The sequence below is a fragment of the Pelobates fuscus genome, chromosome 1, assembly GCF_036172605.1.
Source record: "Pelobates fuscus isolate aPelFus1 chromosome 1, aPelFus1.pri, whole genome shotgun sequence".
NCBI lineage: Eukaryota > Metazoa > Chordata > Amphibia > Anura > Pelobatidae > Pelobates > Pelobates fuscus.
Genome location: NC_086317.1, coordinates 245992222 through 246011782, shown reverse-complemented (window position 1 = coordinate 246011782; position 19561 = coordinate 245992222). Strand labels below are relative to the sequence as shown.

Below are 19561 nucleotides of genomic sequence, written 5' to 3'. Positions count from 1 at the left end.
TATGCCAACAAAATTTAAAGGGACACTATAGTCACCAGAACAACTACAGCTTATTGTATTTGTTATGCTGATATAATCATTCCCTTTTCAGAGAAAATGTAGTGTTTACATTACAGCCTAGAGATAGCTCCACTGGCCACTCCTCAGATGGATACTAGAGGTGCTTCCTGGGCAGCACTGCCATTCAGTGTATCCTCCCTCTGCATGCAGACACCGAACTTTCCTCATAGAGATGCATTGATTCAATTGATCTCTGTGATGAGATGCTGATTGACCAGGGCTGTGTTTAGCTTGTGCTGGCTCTGCCCTTGATCTGCCTCCTTGACAGTCTCAGCCAATCCTATGGGAAAGCATTGTGAATGGCTCAAATAATCACTTCTGATGATATCAGCCAAGCAGGCAGATCAGTGGCAGAGCCAGCAGCTGCAGACTTGAAAAAAAGTAAGATTTTACAAAATGTAGGGGGGCAAGTGGGGAGCAGAGGGGCTAGATGGTGGTTTTAAAACTATACATGTTACATACATGTTTGTGTTCCTGATCCTATAGTGTTCGTTTAAGTACTCTAAATGATAGATTATATTTTATGAAATATACATTGCTCCAAAATAAAGTGATATTGGTAGAATTCACATATTAATTAATGTTCTAAATGTTAAAGAATCGTCTGAAAGTGTTCACTATAGTGAGAATTGTCGAAAATGCTAAATTAATTCAAAGTGAATTTTAAAATTTTGGACCAAAATGGCCAAACTGCAAAAAGTCAGTTATGATTCCAGTTTGGCTATTTCTGTCTTAAATTTGAATTTCCTGATAATTATCATTTTAGTGAATAGCCCGTAGAATATTCCAAAGAGCGTTATATTTTTAAAACAGTTAAAGGACCACTCTAGGCACCCAGACTACTTCAGCTTAATGAAGTGGTCTGGGTGGCTGGTCCAGCTAGGGTTAACCCATTTTTTTATATAAACATAGCAGTTTCAGAGAAACTGCTATGTTTATAAATGGGTTAAGCCAGCCCTCAAATCCTCTAGTGGCTGTCTCACTGACAGCCGCTAGAGGTGCTTGCGTGATTCTCACTGTGAAAATCACAGTGAGAGCACGCAAGCGTCCATAGGAAAGCATTGCAAATGCTTTCCTATGCGACCGGCTGAATGCGCGCGCAGCTCTCGCCGCGCATGCGCATTCAGCCAAAAGGGAGGATCGGAGGCGGAGAGGAGGAGGAGAGCTCCCCGCCCGGTGCTGGAATAAAGGTAAGTTTTAACCCTTTCCTCTCCCCAAAGCCGGGCGGGAGGGGGTCCCTGAGGGTGGGGGCACCCTCAGGGCACTATAGTGCCAGTAAAACGAGTATGTTTTCCTGGCACTATAGTGGTCCTTTAACTGAGGACTAACATGAACTACAATCTGCAATAGAGAGAGCTGTTACATTATTCTATGTAACATATTTTGTAAGTAGAGCAAGGCACAGTGCCATAATAATCACAGTGTGTTAATGCATCAGCAATTTATGCAGTACTATTCAAATGGTTCCCTCACTGATTAATGAGACTGTACCCTCGACCCTTCATGGGAAGACATAGTGCACTATACAGGGTTAACTCTCCCAAAGAGAAATATCTTCACAGTTTGCATGTTTTATCATCAAGCCTTATTTTCAAAGCTGTGAGACATTTTATGGACCATAATTAATCAGCGACAAAGAGAATCTGCGTCAAAGAGTCTTTGCTTATCGTAGTGCTGGGTGTTTATTTCGAGAAAATAGCAAGCGTGACCCATATGACCCATATTTTAATGTGTACATATTCACTTGAGTCTACTATTTATTTGTTGTGATGTGTGTATAAGTAACCCTCTCCTTGCAAAAATTACAAAAAAAATGCTATCTCTTTGTGAGCAATCTATACTGGAAGAAATTCTCTATAAAATATTTTTTTTTTACTATAATTTATATAAAGACATATGCTGTGATCCATGCCACAGACATATACCATATATAAGGTTTCCTGATTTGGTAGATGAAAGTGTTTTTGATATAATACAGCTATTTATAAAGAATACTTGAGTTGAGATGAGATGACAATTTTTAAGACCTAAAACTGGTACTGACTTTACGACGTTTTAGATGCACTTTTTGTAAACGTTATCTGTCTGCCTTTTTATGTGAGTTTAATCACTTATTTTAATGACAATGTCACGTAATGATAAATTATTTATTATTAATTGTGGGTAAACAGATAGCATCCACTTATAGACACCATACAAATAGTAGATACATACCGTAAACGGTACGTACTATTTCTCTCAATGGGCAGCCAGTGATAGGCTGAGGATTTATGTTGACACTATCACCAACCGCCCAGCAAAACCTTCCTCATTCTGAGGATTGAGAAAGATAGCCAGGTGGTAGCAGTGTTGGGTGCCAAAGGACCATCTTCAAGGTTAAACAATTGGAAAAATGGTGCGCATAGGCTCCTGGACACTTTTGCCCCCGTAACAACTTAAATGAGCCCAGGAGTACCTTCATGGCTGTTATATATATATATATATAAACATGTAAACTTTTATGATCAAAATAAACAATAATATCTTCTGGCACACACTCCAGTCTGCAATAATTTTTAAGAAGGGTTTAAGCATAAACTCAGCCAGGAAACTTTTTCTGCCCTCTACTGGCTACAACTATTTGAATAGTACCCTTCAGCCAGAAACTCTTGTAAAAATCAAAGGTGTGTTTACAATATATTTATGGCAATGATTTGTGGTCAATTTTATTTTTATGATTGCTTTAACAGCCTAAAAGCTATATTATGAATGCAATTTTCATAATGTCAAAAACAGTGAAGAAAAACATTTGTTGAAGGAAAGGCATTATCACGCATTCACCAACTAGCTAAAACTATATTTTGGGCAGTTATGAAACACTATTAATAAAATGTTACTAGCGCCACAAAGAAGTGTTTTTGCGCACTTCGTTAGAATATCCCTGCCATTATCCAGTGCTCCGAATCCTACTGATCCTCTCAATGTTTACATCTCGTCTTTCAGCTTGTACTAGAGATGGCCAGCATTTTCCAAAGGGGGCAACCTACCAAGACAACTGCAATTTGTGGTAAGTACTGCCGTTTGTCCATATCGCTGTATTTGCTGCCTTTCCTCACACCACAGACTTGCCTCCTGGGTATATCGAGAATGTATCAGCCATTTTCTAGGGCATGGCCCTGGCATTCTGAAGAGACTGAGATCATTCTTGATCAGGAATTTTGGCAAATGGACAGAAAGTGATGAATGTAAATATTTGTCAAGCTCAGGAAGGACCTTCCTCAGAGACATAGATAGAGCAGGGGAATTTTGTTACAAAGTTACCAAAAATAATAAAACATTTCTTATGGCATTTCCTACAGCACATCAGGGAATTGCACTAATTTAGTAAGTGATCCAAACGCTTACATGTCCAACATGGCCTTACAAGGCTCCGAGAGAATCGTCTTTGATCAAATTATATGGAACTAAGGCCATAGTGATTCAATGTCAGATTTAATTGCATGGCTGACTGAGAAAGCATTGCTTCTCCTCGAGGTCTATTAAAATGTGAAAGCCCCTTTTTAAATGTTCTGCTACTTTTAGTAAACAAACGCTGGACTTGCTTTGACTTTTATTGATCCTGTGAACTATAGAATATAGAAAGTAAGTTAGGTGGAACAGGAATTTGTATTTCTTAAAGGGACACTGTAGGCACCCAGACCACTTCAGCTCATAGAAGTGGTCTGGGTGCAATGTCCCATGTCCCTTAACCCTGCAATAGTAATTATTACAGTTATTGAGAAACTGAAATAAATATATTCAGGGTTAGCACCACCTTTACTGGCTGTTTACCAGACAGCCACTAGAGGGACTTCCTAGTTGGAAATGGACCTTTAGTCTGGTATCTGATGCTGGACGTCCTCACGCTCTGCATGAGGACCTCCAGCGCCATATTTTTCCCCGTAGGAAAGCATTGAATAATGCTTTTCTATGGGGAGATCGTAATGCGAGAAAGGGCCATGACCCACTGCCGAGGGATATCTGCGCTGGATTCAGGTAAGTGACTGAAAGGGAGTTTAACCCCTTAAGCACCATGGGAGCAGGGGCGTGAGGGAGGGGGCCACTGTAGGATTCTACAGTGCCAGGAAAAACGGCTTTCCTTTAATAGACTAAAGTTATGGGAGAGTCCTGTGATGTTTAATACCTTCTATGCATGTTCTATGGATTGATGGGAAAGAAAACACAAAATGAAAAAATTCTCAAGCTAATTCTTAGCTAAACATAGACTCTCAGTTCAGTGCCTTAAAAGGAAGCTAAAGTTCTAAGCTCAAAAGTGAAGAACAGCTCATAATCCGTGATCCCTGCAGCTCGTCTTCTATGGAAACTCAATGTTTGATTTACTGTACACAAGAAAATCCATAATGTAATGTTATCTACTACGTGCAGAATCCCTGCCCAATGTACTCTGTAATGTTCTGTGCTGTGTGCAGTCAAAAACTGTGATCCGTTGCTGTGGTGTGATGTATGCTGTGTGCTATGTGTAGAAATGCAGTTTGCACACTGTTATATATTACAATACTGATAAGTAGAATATTATCTTATAATGCTAAGCTTGCTTTACGCTCTAATGTACTATATTAGATTAATTGCTTTTTAATTTATTATAAAAAAGTAATGTTTCAAAACTGAAAAATAAATTAAAATAAAAACTCAGGTGTAAGTTTCACATAATTGTGCAACTGCCATACAACACAAGTCTCCGCTCCCATATTCACAATTAAATTGTTTAGTTACTAACACAACAATAAATTCTCTTTTTTGAGAATTGTGATGAATATATAGTGGCATGGACAACTCAGTCTTTAAATTTTTCCTTGGTCAATAAATCAAGCACTATTCAGTTAGATAATAATAAAATCAATTCCCCAGGAGGAACTCTTCGATAAATAATTTCGAATTGGTTAAAAACGTAATATTGATATACACATCTCATTTTACTTTTCTGGGCCATTTCTGCACTATAATGCACTTTGCTACAACAAGAACTGGGTAGATTGTGCTTTAGACGGTTTGCTACTAGCCGTAGGTCTACTAATGACCTGTACAGAACTTCTATATAAAATATAAAGAAACACACTCTGGTTTATTCATTAAACATCAAATTGTAGTGAACTAAAAAACTATTTTCTAAACCTCCAAATTGGTTATAGTCACAGCTTGGCTATTTTAGTCTGAATTTTGCAATTTGGATTTAATTTCATTGCTATTTACTGTTTAGTGAATAACTTACTCTATGAAGACGTATTAGCATTGTTGTCCTGGCAGTTTATGCGCACATTGCAGTTGTGTCAGAATATATCTGTGCATTCCGTGTTTCCCATTAATAATGGGAAAATAGTGGCCCATCATGCCTGCAAATAATCAGACCCGAGAGAATTCTGCACAGATACAGGAAACCTTTCCTGTCACCATCATCTGCACCTCCTCCAAAATCATGCGGCTCAGCAAAAATACTAAATAAAGAAATGGGTAATGATTTGAAAATCTACTGTAAGGAAAAAAAAAAAAACGTCATATTAAAAGTGAAATTAAGTTCCCAGCAAAACCTGTAATGATACTGTTATCCTCAATACAAATTACATGGTCATGCTATAAATCCTGTTTTACCAAAGGTAAATCTGGTAAGTGGACAGAGGTTTTGTCCACTGACTTAATATGATTATGATCTTTTGGATCAACCATTTTTATACATAGGGGGCTGTAGTAATTACCACTTAATTATTCCCAAACCTACATTGACCCTGGGATGTCAGCAGCCATTAAGTTGAGTGGTTTGCTGGACTATCCCCTTCTCCCCACTTTTCAGTTAATTGGGTCCTGTGTGCCCAAGGAAAGGCCATATTTAGCTAACATTTTCCATTACAAAATGAACTGTTGAACTAATGTTAAATGGCAGTGATTGGCTGAATGCGCTGGGCTAACACAGAGCAACTGTGATCACTTCAGCAACAGGGAGGGTGGTCTCTGGATGCTGGGGAGAGTTCATGTTTTTTGCTAAACCCGTTCAAAAAATTTTGACACACTGAACTGTAGTGGCTTTGTTGTTTAAAATATCCATTTAAGTTAGAATGTTTTCAGTGAGCATTTTCTCTATCACTGGATTATCGCCTCTGAGATCATATTGAGAGTGGTCATTGAGAGCCTTGCTCGTGAACTTACATATCTTTTTTTTTTTTCCAGCACTTGTTCACATGCCGGAAATTGGCATTGTGAAGAAAACGCCTGTCTTATTAACCCAAGGACCATTAATGCTGTGAACAGAGGGAATTATGGGTAAGTGTGTGTGAAAGGTAGAGTGATAGCCCAACACACACATATGCAATCTAATCCATATCTTTTGTTTTACATGCTCTCTAGATTTATAATGTTACAGGTTATGCTCTCTTAATTAAATTGTATATTTCCCACAGCATTGTCAGCTCCTCATACACTTTCATGTTTCACTTAGAACTGCTCACTAAAGTGTAAATTGTAGGGAATTTTATAGTGAATTCAAAGTGGTTTTCAAATTTGAAGCCAAAAGTTCTCAACTTAACACTCAAAGGGATACTCACTAAACTCTGAATGGAATGACTGAGGCAAAATATAGCAGAGACATGACTTTGACTGAGTTGGGGAATTTTTGCTATTCAGCTACTTTTGCCTCAGTTATTCCATTCAGATGTAATTCATAAAAATTCAGAGCTTGCTGAATAACCCTGCTAGATTTTCAAGTTTGGATATATTGGCCTACATTTCTGAAATTGTGTCAATTTAGTAAGAAACGTTGTCTTTGTTTTTTGCTCTAATACAATGTGGTTTGTGCACTTACAGCTGGACGGCGGCAAACTATAGCAACTTCTGGGGTTTATCTCTAGACCAAGGAATACAATATCGACTGGGGACCAACAAACCCTCCCCCACAATCATGAACATGAATGAGCTACATGTAAGTACATGTCAGCTTTATTTGGGGAGTGTGGGGCGAGTGATCAGAACAGGGGTAACAATTAACTAAGGTTGCAGAGAGAGAGATTTAAATTCAAGAAAGTGGAAGAATAACAGACTTTGTAGTACAGTAGATGATGGGAGGCGGAAGAGAAACAATTAATGCATAAAAATGCGAAGCAGATTTTAACCCCTTAAGGACCAAACTTCTGGAATAAAAGGGAATCATGACATGTCACACATGTCATGTGTCCTTAAGGGGTTAAGTGTGTCTTTGTTGGTATAAAATATGCTCAGTATCGTCTATACCTTTTGTGTCATTTTACCCCACTCCCTCTAGCATGTAAGCTCATTGGGCCCTCAACCCCTCTGTTCCTGTGTGTCCAACTTGTCTGGTTACAACTACATGTCTGTTCGTCCACCCATTGTAAAGCGCTGCGGAATTTGACGGCGCTCTATAAATATCATTATAATAATATCAAGTATATAAAAAGTATTTATGCACAGTAGGTTTTGCATATACAGTGATAGTGTTTCTCACAGGAGGCAAACTCGGTGGAAACCAGGATGGAAATTGTTAAATTTTTAGAACTTAGCTGGACTTTTATAAATCTTCCCCTTTGAGCGTTTCCCCAGAATTGCTTTTTAACTCATATTCTATCGAACGTGGAAATGCATAGAAAGTGTCCGGGCAGGTGCCTGACATAATAAACTACTAGTGTCTGACAAAAAATAATGGTATATAAACAGTGGAATGCACAGAATACCCTTTCTCCTACCAGGGACACTGTGTGATTTTTGGCAGACCACGAGAGCAAATCACAATACAGAATAAATTAGGTTTTTTTCATGTAACTTCCACTAAGGAAATCCTGCTCCACTAAGAGCGAGTTAGGGAAGGAAAGAGGGGGGGCTCTGACTGAGGACACGGAGAGACTGGAAAATTCCTTGAGTTAGGCTGGGCGAGGTCATACTGTACCTAAGGGACATAACCTGCTTACTCATCAAAATACTTTGTCCTTTTATGAGAACCTTCAAATTCTCACTAGAGTCCTGGTTTTGGAGGTAATGTGTCAAAATGAAACCGAAGCAAAGACAAAGTACTTTCTCTGGGACTGTATTGTAACAGCACTGTGGGCGGTTTAAAACCACTATGTCCTGATTTAGAGCATTAGAAAACTTCTTTTGCTTTGGGCACAGTTTAAAAATATCTGTTTACAGGGTTATTCTTAGATACAATTTAACTTATTCCAATATAAAAAGTATTTTGCAACACTCACATAATAGTATATGAGATATATTAAATAGCATTACATTCTCCAAATAGTCTGGGGAAGCAAATTCCCATATAGGCCATTTTCTCTCCTCGTAACCTGCAGATAGTATAAGTAGCAATTTAACGGGTACAAAGTCCATGAGTTTGTTATTTATAGCATACATACTGCTAAGAATCTGTCTTTCTCTACACCTACCTGTCGTCTGTCTGTCACTGTGTCGATCGATCGATCTTTTTTTTTTTTTTTGTCAATCTTTGTTTTATTGAAGCATTATGAGTACGTTACAGAAAGGAAGAAAAGGAGAAATATATCAGTGAAAATGCACATGTAGACAGTAAACAATAGCATCTATACATTCTCACATGAGCGTCTGCTTCATTTTATGTTTTGAACAACATCGTGTTATCAAGTTAGATAGGCATGTATAATTATTATAGAGTAACATTCGGTCATATTGGCTGACTATGTAAGTAAGATTAAAGGAGTAAACTAGCGTTTTGCATGTGGGGCATATTTGTAAGGAGATGGCCTTAACAACTGACTGACCAAGCATAGCTTGTGTACACTGATATAACAAGAGGTTATAACATCTTTAAGCAACCCTGTCTAGTGAGTCAGGTGTGTAAAAACAGGAACATTTATAGGTAATGCGATATTCGATTACTATTAGGCACAGCTCGGGTGATTAACCTTCTGCTGGGTGTTGAGAAAGTATGGTAGCCACTAGAGCCTGGGCAGCCTTACATTACTATGTGTCTCAGCATTATCAGCAGGGTAATAAACTAAATAAACGAGAATCTGTATAGCAGCCCTATACAAAATTCACAATAGCAGGTTTGTACATTCTCACCCAATCCGTGTCGCACGCAGTCTGCCCCCAATCTAGCATGTTAGAGGGGCTAACTAGGTGAGGCATATCACATTGGGGGGGAGGTACAAAAGAATACAAGAGACAGTCCGTTGGTTCTTGCAAGGGTTCAGTACCACAGTAGTGGGTTACAGTAGTGTGCGCCAGGCAACCAGTCCAAGCTCAGCCGATGCCCACGTGCAGAAAGTTCCTGATGGAGGTAGGGGATTTACTGGGTTTCTCACAGTTGCGGCTCAGTTGTGCAATGTTCCTCCGCTGGCGTCCGGTGTCGAATGAAGCAGGGCTTGGATCAACGTATGCGGCTCGGTAGGAGCGAGGTGAGTCCACCCTCCAGCCCCAGGCCGGTTTGAAGGCCGACATCTTCATTCCACGGACCTGGTTTTCTCTAGGGGCCGGGTCTCTCTCCCTGTGGGAGTGACGGGGGGTCTTGCTGGTCAACCGCTGGCTGCGGCGATGGGCCCTTCGTCTGTGTGGGCGATGTCTCAGGGTCGCTCCCAAATTGGCCTACGGCCCAGGTAGGCCAGTAGTAGGAGGCTTGGGCGTTTTTAGTTCAGCTTGGCCCGAGGGGGTCTTCCGCCTTCCGCCTCTCCGCTCTTCTACCCGAGCTCGTACCGGTAAGTTTGCGCGGCGTTTCATCAGGGCTTCCAAGAATCGCTGGAAGTGCCTGTCTATCCGCTGCATAAGGTGGTCCACTGAGTTGTGGATCGTTGCGGTTTGCTCGCTTGCGGTCTCTGTAGGCCAGGGTGCCGTCGCCATTTTGTTGAGTGCGGCTAGGCCCCGGTTCTGCTTAGTAGTTAGGTGCTGTGGCAGTCGATTAGCATATTCCTGTGGGGACCGGGATAACCCCCACCGGTCCAAAGGGGGAGTGGGAGTGATTTGCTGGGGTTTCTGCATCAGCTTATGAGCCCGAGGATCGGCCGCTTCCTCGTGGCTCAGCCGTGTGTAGGCCTCAAGCATCCAGTGACGCAATCCAGCATCCCAGACTCCCAAGAAAGGTACGGTTGGGTGCAGCTACCTCTCCTAGTTATTAGCTGTGGGAACAGCGATCTGTGTGTGCGGGTTGGCAAGTAAGGCACCCCGATTTTAGTCTACAGACGTGGGAGCTTGTGCTAAACACGTCTGGGCTGCTTGGCTGCTAGGCTCCGCCCCCCCCCTCGATCGATCTATCTGTCTGTACATGTCAGTAGTATAAAATGATGTTTCAGACAGGAGACCTTAGCAAGTTAAATGTGCAAAAACCTTTTTCATATTTTATGGCTTTTGGTTTCTTCCTTTTTGCCAATTGTACATTACGACTTCCGAGCTGAGCTATCCTGAAATACTAGTTTTATGGTTCACCTCACGTAAACTCTCTTCTATCTACCATTCCTATTATTCTTAACACCTGGACTTTGCCATCTTCAGGTAAACATGAACAATGAGGTCATGCCCGTCTTTTTCAATGCTGCAGATAAGTGGCCGGGAATGATCCATGAGCCACTGGATCAAGGCAACTGTGCCGGTTCGTGGGCTTTCTCCACCGCAGGTAAGCATTCCAATTATAGAAAGTCACTGTCTGCCATTTATGAAGCTGCAAATCAGAATCCAGATACAACATAGCACAAATAGTTCAATATATATATAGTGTGTGTATATATTGAAAGAAGGTACATATTTCGCTCTTTAGATCACTAAGTATCATGAATGAAGACACGTATGATAGAACTGCACCAATGAATTCCATGAATCAAGCACAGATAATGGCATAAATCAGTTTAGGGTTCACCGTGGATTGCCACTCCCAGTAAGAAACTCTGCTAGAATTTACCCCCACAGAGACACATGTTAACTAAAGTAATGCAATTTTCTTTGAGTGCCATATATATATAATATCTATATAAGGATATATAATATATGTTAGCCTCTAAGAGACTGTGGGATTTCACTTCCCTTTGTTGCTTTATAAACTCCTTCAGTGCATGAATTTCACACATATAGACAGGCAGAGTGTATTTAAAACATCCTGCTTATGTCATCAGTGACTAGTCCTGCCTGAAGAGGATAAGAATGCAGTCCCTGTAAGTTTCCATAGGAATTCAGCCATGCTGACAAGTGAGAAGTAATGTAATTGTGCTCAGCATGCAATCTACTGCAGAGATATTCAAACACCAGGACTCCAGCTATTAATGATCTACAGCTACTATGAAACATTGCCAGTCAACTTGCTATGTGTTTTGCTGGCAAAGAATTATGGGAGTTTTAGTTGCCCACACTCAATATCAATATACATTTCAATACGGAGATTATATTTCTAATACTTACAAATATAATAGTTTCCTGGAATGGCAGCTGCGGAACTCCGGGTACTAAAGACAACACTGTTTTTCAGTAAGGTGAGAATTGTTGGGACGTCCAAATGAGTTCAAGACCAAAATAGCTGAACTGGAAGCATTAGCTGACTTGGAATAGTTTCGACCTTAAATTTGAAATTCACTTTGAATTCCTGACATTTCTCACTGTAGTGAAAAGCCTTAAATGTCACCAATATAATTGTCTCTGTGTAAACTGTGCATTGTGACATGGCTGATTAGTGGAGCTTAATCATAGACCACCAATATAATAGTCTTACTTTTTGCAGTGTTAGCAGTTACACTAAATATGCCCAGGCAAGGCAGTACATAAGTCAGAATGTAAACATGGACTTGTTATCTGGGTCACGGCTAAGTAGCAGATAATGTGTGTTCCCATGGTGAACGCAAAATAAATTACAAAAACAATATATAGCAGCAAAAAAGATTCCATGGGGACAGTGCGGGGCTACTAAGCGCTATGCCTTACATAGTTAGGTTTGTTAGGACAATATGTATGCTTGCAGTAATTAACTTTAATTAATACGTGGAAGAAGAATGCTGATCTGGAGTCAAATTTAGGAGTTAAGAAAGCACATTTTCATAATGTTTTTTATAACATGAGGATTCTGTATCGCAAACAGCCATTATGGAAACTGTTTTAGAACTTTATCCTAAAATTACACTTTGCCCAGAAACTTCAAAGTTACTGTAGAAGAGAATATTACCGGGTTTTTTTTCTGTTCATCCTAGAAAAAAAGTAAATAGTAAAAATAAATATGAACATAAAATTAATAAAAAATGATCTATACATGTGTTTCAAATTATGTGTAGATTTAATGTATGTACAGCAGATATATATACACAGTGCAAAAATAGTACACAACTGTGAATGTTTGCCTGTATAGGGCAAAAACCGAAAAGGTTACAAGATATAGTCAAGGGCAGACGGCATGTTTCTCTTATCAGAAGAAATACTAACAAAACAATGGTGATGCACTTATAGAGTAAATAACTTCCTTCCTTTGTACCAGGCACTATTTTGGTAATATGATACATGAAATTATATTCTACTGTGTAGAGCTAAGTATGAAAAAATAAATAGAGTTCAATATTGTAAATATTGTACACCATACACTTGACACAGACTTTGTTAGCTACCTGCTAGGTGTGAGAGGTTGGAGGCTGCCATCTACAGGCAGTTAAAGGGTGGTGCATAAACAAACACTTCTGGCTGTAGGCAATAGACCTGGAAAATGTATATGCATGAATTAGAGTAAATTAGTGAAATTTTTTAAAAGTACATATATTTCAAAATACATACCACATGAATATTTATTTTAAACAATACTCCTACTTCTCTACACGTTTATTAAAAAAAATTAAGATTAAGATTAAGAAAACTAGCACAAAGAAAATTCTGAAACAAAACTGTATATGTAAAACAGCCCCCACTGAGTTCTGGCTCGACTCTTAAGACCTTGCCGCAGAACTGATGTGAATTTCACATGAGTTATATGCATTGAAAACATTAAGATAATGTTGAATTCTATCTTACCTTTTCTCCCCCGCAAACCAGAAATTTTGCATCATTTAGGGGTCTGTCCATACGAGTGGCCGTCATGTAATCTAGAAAACATATTACCTATTAAAGATGAAAAATAAATTCTGCTTGTTGTTTAAAAGCAAATAATAGTATTACCAAACCAATATTTACAGCTTCTAAAGAATTAATAGCAAGATGTCTTCTTGTTAAAAGCATGAGTGCAGACGTGTCGTATAAATTAATATATTTTAAAATGTGATTCTGTAAATAGCATGTCCTCCTCTTCACAAGTAATAGGTGACTATGGGGCCTTAGATTTAAATATTTTCTAGACTTTGCCTATGGTCATCTTGTTTCTATTCTGATCACAGTAATAGTGAACTTTCCTGTAAACAAATTCAAGCACAAATAGGATAATAATGGTAATGACCAGAATAGTTTTTCCATCAGGTGTACCACTGACCATAACAACTAAGGTTACAAAATATTAAATTAGTTGAAAAGTATATTAAAAAATATAAAATCAGGGCCTAAGTAATTTTAATAGTATGTGAATCATCTGAAAATGTACTTTTTTTTTTTTTTTTTTTTATGTCCCCAGCGGTTGCATCGGATAGACTCTCCATTCAGTCAATGGGTCACATGACTCCAGCTTTGTCTCCTCAGAATCTGCTTTCTTGTGACACTCGGAACCAGCATGGTTGCAGAGGGGGCCGGGTGGATGGAGCTTGGTGGTATTTAAGGAGAAGAGGGTAATGACGCTGGATAACTGGATATGACATTGGAGGCAGTCCTGTTATGTGTTATTTCTGATAAACAAAGTATACAGATGGAATTGTTTAAGATATGTGCCTAGGTTTCTCGCAGCATTTGCCAATGTATAAAACTAGAAATTAATTTGATTAATTGGCGTTGGATAAATCATAACTATTCGTTGTCAGAATCTAAATGGTAAAGACCAATATTGGTCTGTATACTAGATTTATCTACATTTCTGATAACACAATGTGTTACTTGATTAAGAAACATTAATCTGTTCTGTTGTTTCTTTAGAGTTGTGACTGATGACTGTTACCCATTCGCGGCTACAGCAACAAATGGTCAACACAACCCTTGCATGATGCACAGCCGTTCAGCAGGACGAGGGAAGAGGCAGGCAACCTCCCACTGCCCCAACCCACATTCCTATTCTAATGAAATCTACCAGTCCACACCAGCCTATCGCCTGGCTTCCAGTGTGAGTCAATTGCAGCTCTGTGTGTGGACACATTCTTGCATATTAAACATACTGTCAGTGATACTTTATCCTACATTCTATCTACTGTTTGCTATGCGTTTTATGCATCATTCAAAGGATTACCCACTTAAGTGAAACTTCAGAGTGAATTTATAATGTAAAAACAAGGTAATCAAACTGAAAGAATAACTGACAGATAATTTTTCTAGTTCGGCTATTTTGATCTTGAAATTAACCTTAAATTCTTACTTTGGAGAATCAGCCTGTCCGTTTTGCCATTGTTTTTCTACACTAAACCCTGTTTGCAATCATCATTACTACTACCATACGCATATAGCCACTGTTCCTGCATCCTTGGTGACACCCTTTAAATGTGACTTGTGTGCTTATGCTACAAAATGCCATTACCCCAACTGCATGGAATATTAGCATTTTTTAGTAAGAGAGTGATTAAATCTATCACTAATAATTTTCTTATCATGCTTTAAAACTGTTCATATTGTTGGTATTTAATAAGCCTATAAGACATCAGCCTATAATGCTATCACTTTCGTGCTACCCAACGTTTGATCTGTGTTATTTTACTTTACTGAAGCTACATGCACAGACCTCTATTGGGAAACAAACAATCTGTCCATACTGTATCAATACTGGCAGCACACAACTGTACACAAACAAGATTAATATGGGTGACGTTGTGTTGACATAGATTCCCACCCTCCTCCTCATTTTTACACAAACACAACAGTATTGTATTTGAATATTTTCTAAAACAGATGTATATTAAATGAAGTTAGTTTTCCTTTTCAGTGCATTTTGAAGATATTTGTCTATTTTATTAATTTATTACCTGACACACACATATCCACCTAATCTGATGCAGTTTCAAAGTGATAAAGATTTGTTCCTGGTTTTGTTTTTCAGGAGAAAGAAATAATGAAGGAATTGTATGAGAATGGGCCTGTGCAAGGTTAGTTGTGTAGGATGGCTAACTCACTATGGACACGTTTTGTGGGATGTTCAGAAGACACAGTGTGTTTCAGTTTGCTGCATATGGGACTGTGCAACCGCAGACTGGTCAGGGTGCCCATGCTGAAAGCACCTTAAATGGGGACTCATTGCTCAGACATAATGTGCCCCAAACTTATGTGCAAGTGCTATATTTGTATCTGTTCCTGCTACATTGTCTATATGGTATTTGACTTTCTAGCCATACTATCGCTCAGGAACCTTTGCTGCCTGGAGTGACCAATTTTGATGAACCTGACCATGTCATTGTTTTTCTCGTGTTCTGTACCTCGCTAAACTTTCTCCAGTCAATTACTGCATTCTGAGCTCCTCCCTCTGAAACGCTGATTGCATTAGAAAGGTGGACTTAGGATATCACAATCGATATAAACACAATATATAAAAACATATACACAGTACAGTCTGGGCTCTACCAGAGGGTTGGATGAATGTGCTGGCCTGTTACTGGTCTTTTGATGCTCAGTTGACAAGTTGAAGATGGTATAGCACTAGACCCCCTTTCTTATCATTGTAGTGATTATGGTGCTTTGAGTTTGTGGCTCCGAACCTAAGTTTATTGTTGATAAGAACCAGGGCTCTCCTTGAAGGACGTAGCCACAGCCTTCTGAAGCTGTTTGGATAAAATACTGTCCTGCATTAGTTGTGCAAGTCTGACTAATGTACAAGGGTAGTGATTGGCTGTGAATGCTGGGGGAGGCAAGCCCTTCATAGTGCGACTCCAGTACCATTCCATAATATATCCATTGTTACCTCATGATTCATTCACTTAACTGTTTATTTTTCAGCTATTATGGAGGTACATGAAGATTTCTTTATGTATAAGAGTGGAATCTATAGGCACACGCCAGTGATGGCAAATGAACCAGAGAAATACCGTCGTCATGGGACACACTCTGTAAAGATCACCGGGTAAGTAAAGCTTGGGGATGGGTTTAATACTTAAATTAAAAAAAAAACCTTGACTTTTCCTTTTTCTATCTCTCGTTCTCTTCCCTTTACCTTTATTCTCCCTTCTTATTTTGAACCTGTGTTGTTACATTTTTATTATAAATAAATAAGTTGTCCGCGATTAAGTTTAAGCTTATAATTAAAACACGTTTTGTATTTGAATTAAATGTTCACCTAAAAATAAAATGTTGCGTTTATCAAAAGACTATAAAAACTGTAAAATGTATGTTAAATGAACACTCCAAGCAGTTGTATGACTTTGATGATGATGATAATAATTCAGTTGGCTAAATTAAAACGAAACAGATGTCTAGTGTTTGTGTTGGGAATTAAAATCTGTGCACACATACACAACTTCCTGCAGAACTCCCATGAGGTTTTAGCAATGCAACTTTTTAAATGTTTTTATTTGATATTACATAAAAGTCCAACAAGGTAGTCTTTACATTTCAATTGCCATTCTATCCACCTGCAATGCTTTCTGACATTACAGAAATATTTAATAGTCTCGCACTACTAGCCCAATACCTACAACTATTTTGAGAGAGCATAACATTTCATCTAAACAATGTGCTGGTAGATTTGCTGTATAGATTGGAAGACAAATAGGTCTTTCTTTCACCTGTCATAGAGTTGTGCCAAAGAAATGACAGAAAAGGGAGAGAGCATAGACCTCCCAGAAGCAGTCCATCTGCTCTCCACAAATGAGCTGTGGTTGCTATGGTAACACCCTAGCTGATGCTGCTAGCTCTAACTAGGTAGCATAAGAATAGAGTGACTGACATTGAATGTCGATCCTGACGCTCATTCATTGGCTGAGAACATCAGCTGACCACTCCCAGCCATCGAATGTGTATCTGTGAATTGAAATGTGGACTGATATTAGCCAAACTGGAACTCTTGTCCTGGGCTGGCTGATGATGTCCCATAACGCTGCCAGACCTGGAGTTACACCTCCAGCGGCAAAGGGTTTAAACTTGGTATATGCAACGTTTCACAGCGAAAATGTGCACATATAGACTCCAGACAGCATAAGCACCTCAAATCACTGAAGTGGTGATGGAACTTGGAGTAATCCACTAAAGTGAACGTATCATGACAGGGTTCATTTAAAATATTAAATATTATTTATTTAACTTTAAAAACAGTGAAAACGTGACTCATAAGAAAAGCAGCAAAAGCAGATATTATTTCCTGACTATATATATATATATATATATGGGTTTCTATCTGACTTATCTTTGTCAACCATATATCCTTTTGTTCCTCTTCCCAAGGAATGCTTTCCATCTCTCTCTGACTCAATCTGCTCCTTGGCGCCCATTATTACAGTCTCTGTACTAGTCTCATTTTCTTTTCTTTTTTTTGTTCATTTGCTCATCTCCTCTGTGATTCAGCCATCAGACGCACTCTTGGAGGTTATAGGCAGAGTCTGCTTCACAGGTCCCTGAAATAAGCGGAAGGGAGAGGCAGGAAGCATTAAGGAGGTCCCTGAGGATAGTGGGGCACAAAGAGCAATGTGCTGAACACTACCTATCTCCACCCATGGAGACTTCAACATTTCCTTTAAGGAATAACCCTTTCTCTGCAGGAATTTGTTGTTCGTTTTCTCGGGTCCAAGACAGGGACAGAAATGGAACTTATATGGCTATATTTGTGGGATACAGAGCAGTGTGCAGTGATTAATAAAATGTGGAGGGAGTGTAAGATAATGGGATGCAGAGCAGGATACAGCATGTAATATAAGTAGGATAAAGAGCGACATATATTCTATTACACAGAACAATCTGCAGTAGAAAAAACTGAGGTATAATGTAGTTAAAGTATAGAGCAGTGCACAGAGACTGATATGTGAATGTTATAAAATAACAGGGATAGAAAGCAGTACTGAGTTTAATAATAGATACAGATATGTGTGTGAACGTGGGGTTAAAGAACAGCATACACTGACACATATGTAGTATATATAATCTGTATACATGATCTGCCTGTAATTGTAATAGTCAGATTATGGTTTCCAATGCTGTACTGAAATAATGCATTGCTGACCACTTTGCAGATTGGGGAGGGGGCTGGGGGGGCACTAATCTTGGGGAGAATATGTGTCCTTGTCTGCCCGAGAATAGTGGAAGTAAAACTCACGAACAGTATTTGCTACCATTTTAATGGCAGCAGCTGAAATTGCTGCCTCCAGAGACTGCAACTTCCATTAGACTCAGGCAGCACTGGGACATGTATGCCCAATTGTTGGCCTTACAGCAACGTCTTCCTTTTAACCCCTACTTTACACTATCAATAAACATTAACCTTTTGCTACACTAACACTAAACCTAAACTCATATAGCACCCAAACTGTAGAATATTACTATGTTTCTATTTATATTCATAGTAGGCATGTATGTCTAATGGGTTAAAAAGAACAGATGGTACTTTGCTATGCTTTACTGTGAGAACTCTGGAATGTGGTAATTGGGGATCTTGTCCTTATATGGCTAGGGTTATATTCTGACGTCATTATGGTCATATCTATATAGAATAGTGAAGAAAGGACCACAAGGTTCTTCTTGTCGGGCTGTTCTGTAGCTATGTAGAATCTAATTCTCCATTCAGGAGTCCAGCAAATACCATCTGCTGTTGAACATCCATTATCCTGTAACATTCTTTGTTGTTTTATTATGTATCAGTAACTGTAAGAATGAACCAGAAGAAACTGTAAATCAGATTACGTATTAGAAATTTTGGTTTATATAGATCTTTATTAACCTGGTGAAGCTTTAGCCCTAGAAGCTATATATACAAGACTTATTTCAATCACCCTTTGAAAAAACACAGAAGAACAAATTTATTACAGACACTAAGCATTACAATACCGTAACACTTACACTAACACAATCCTAAGCATGTTTGTTTCCTTTGGCTTGTTCAGTTGCAAGCAGAGTATGCAGTCAACAGCTCCATAGTAACACATTTATAAATTAGCCAATGTTGTTTTGCTCATATGCAACTTAGCTGCATGCCATAGAACACGATTTATGATGTCAGCAGTGCTGTTATTTATAATTAAATAATTATGAAAATGTATTCAAATCATGTGCAACATATTAAAGGGACCTGACAGTATAGTCACCAGTAGAGTAAGATACCTACTTCGTAATTATGTAATAGGTTAATTTCTTTATTTGTTAGTAATCGTTTGCTTTATTTTCACATGGTCTTACTAGATGGGGAGAGGAAAGAAGGGCAGATGGACAAATACAGAAATATTGGGTAAGACCAATTTTTGTGATATGTGTATATTTGTCACTAAGGACATTATTTTGTCTT

General features: G+C 38.8%; 1 protein-coding gene across 1 annotated transcript in view; it reads left to right on the top strand.

The window, feature by feature from the left end:
* The window catches only part of TINAGL1 (tubulointerstitial nephritis antigen like 1), a 41752-nt gene that overhangs the window by 20135 nt on the left and 2056 nt on the right, over window positions 1–19561 (top strand). The window contains exons 3-11 of the mRNA XM_063456348.1: window positions 3043–3106; window positions 6259–6351; window positions 6892–7006; window positions 10555–10675; window positions 13625–13775; window positions 14077–14260; window positions 15185–15230; window positions 16075–16198; window positions 19459–19504. Of these exons, the coding sequence (XP_063312418.1) occupies window positions 3043–3106; window positions 6259–6351; window positions 6892–7006; window positions 10555–10675; window positions 13625–13775; window positions 14077–14260; window positions 15185–15230; window positions 16075–16198; window positions 19459–19504 (944 nt within the window). The remainder of the gene's footprint in view (window positions 1–3042; window positions 3107–6258; window positions 6352–6891; window positions 7007–10554; window positions 10676–13624; window positions 13776–14076; window positions 14261–15184; window positions 15231–16074; window positions 16199–19458; window positions 19505–19561) is intronic.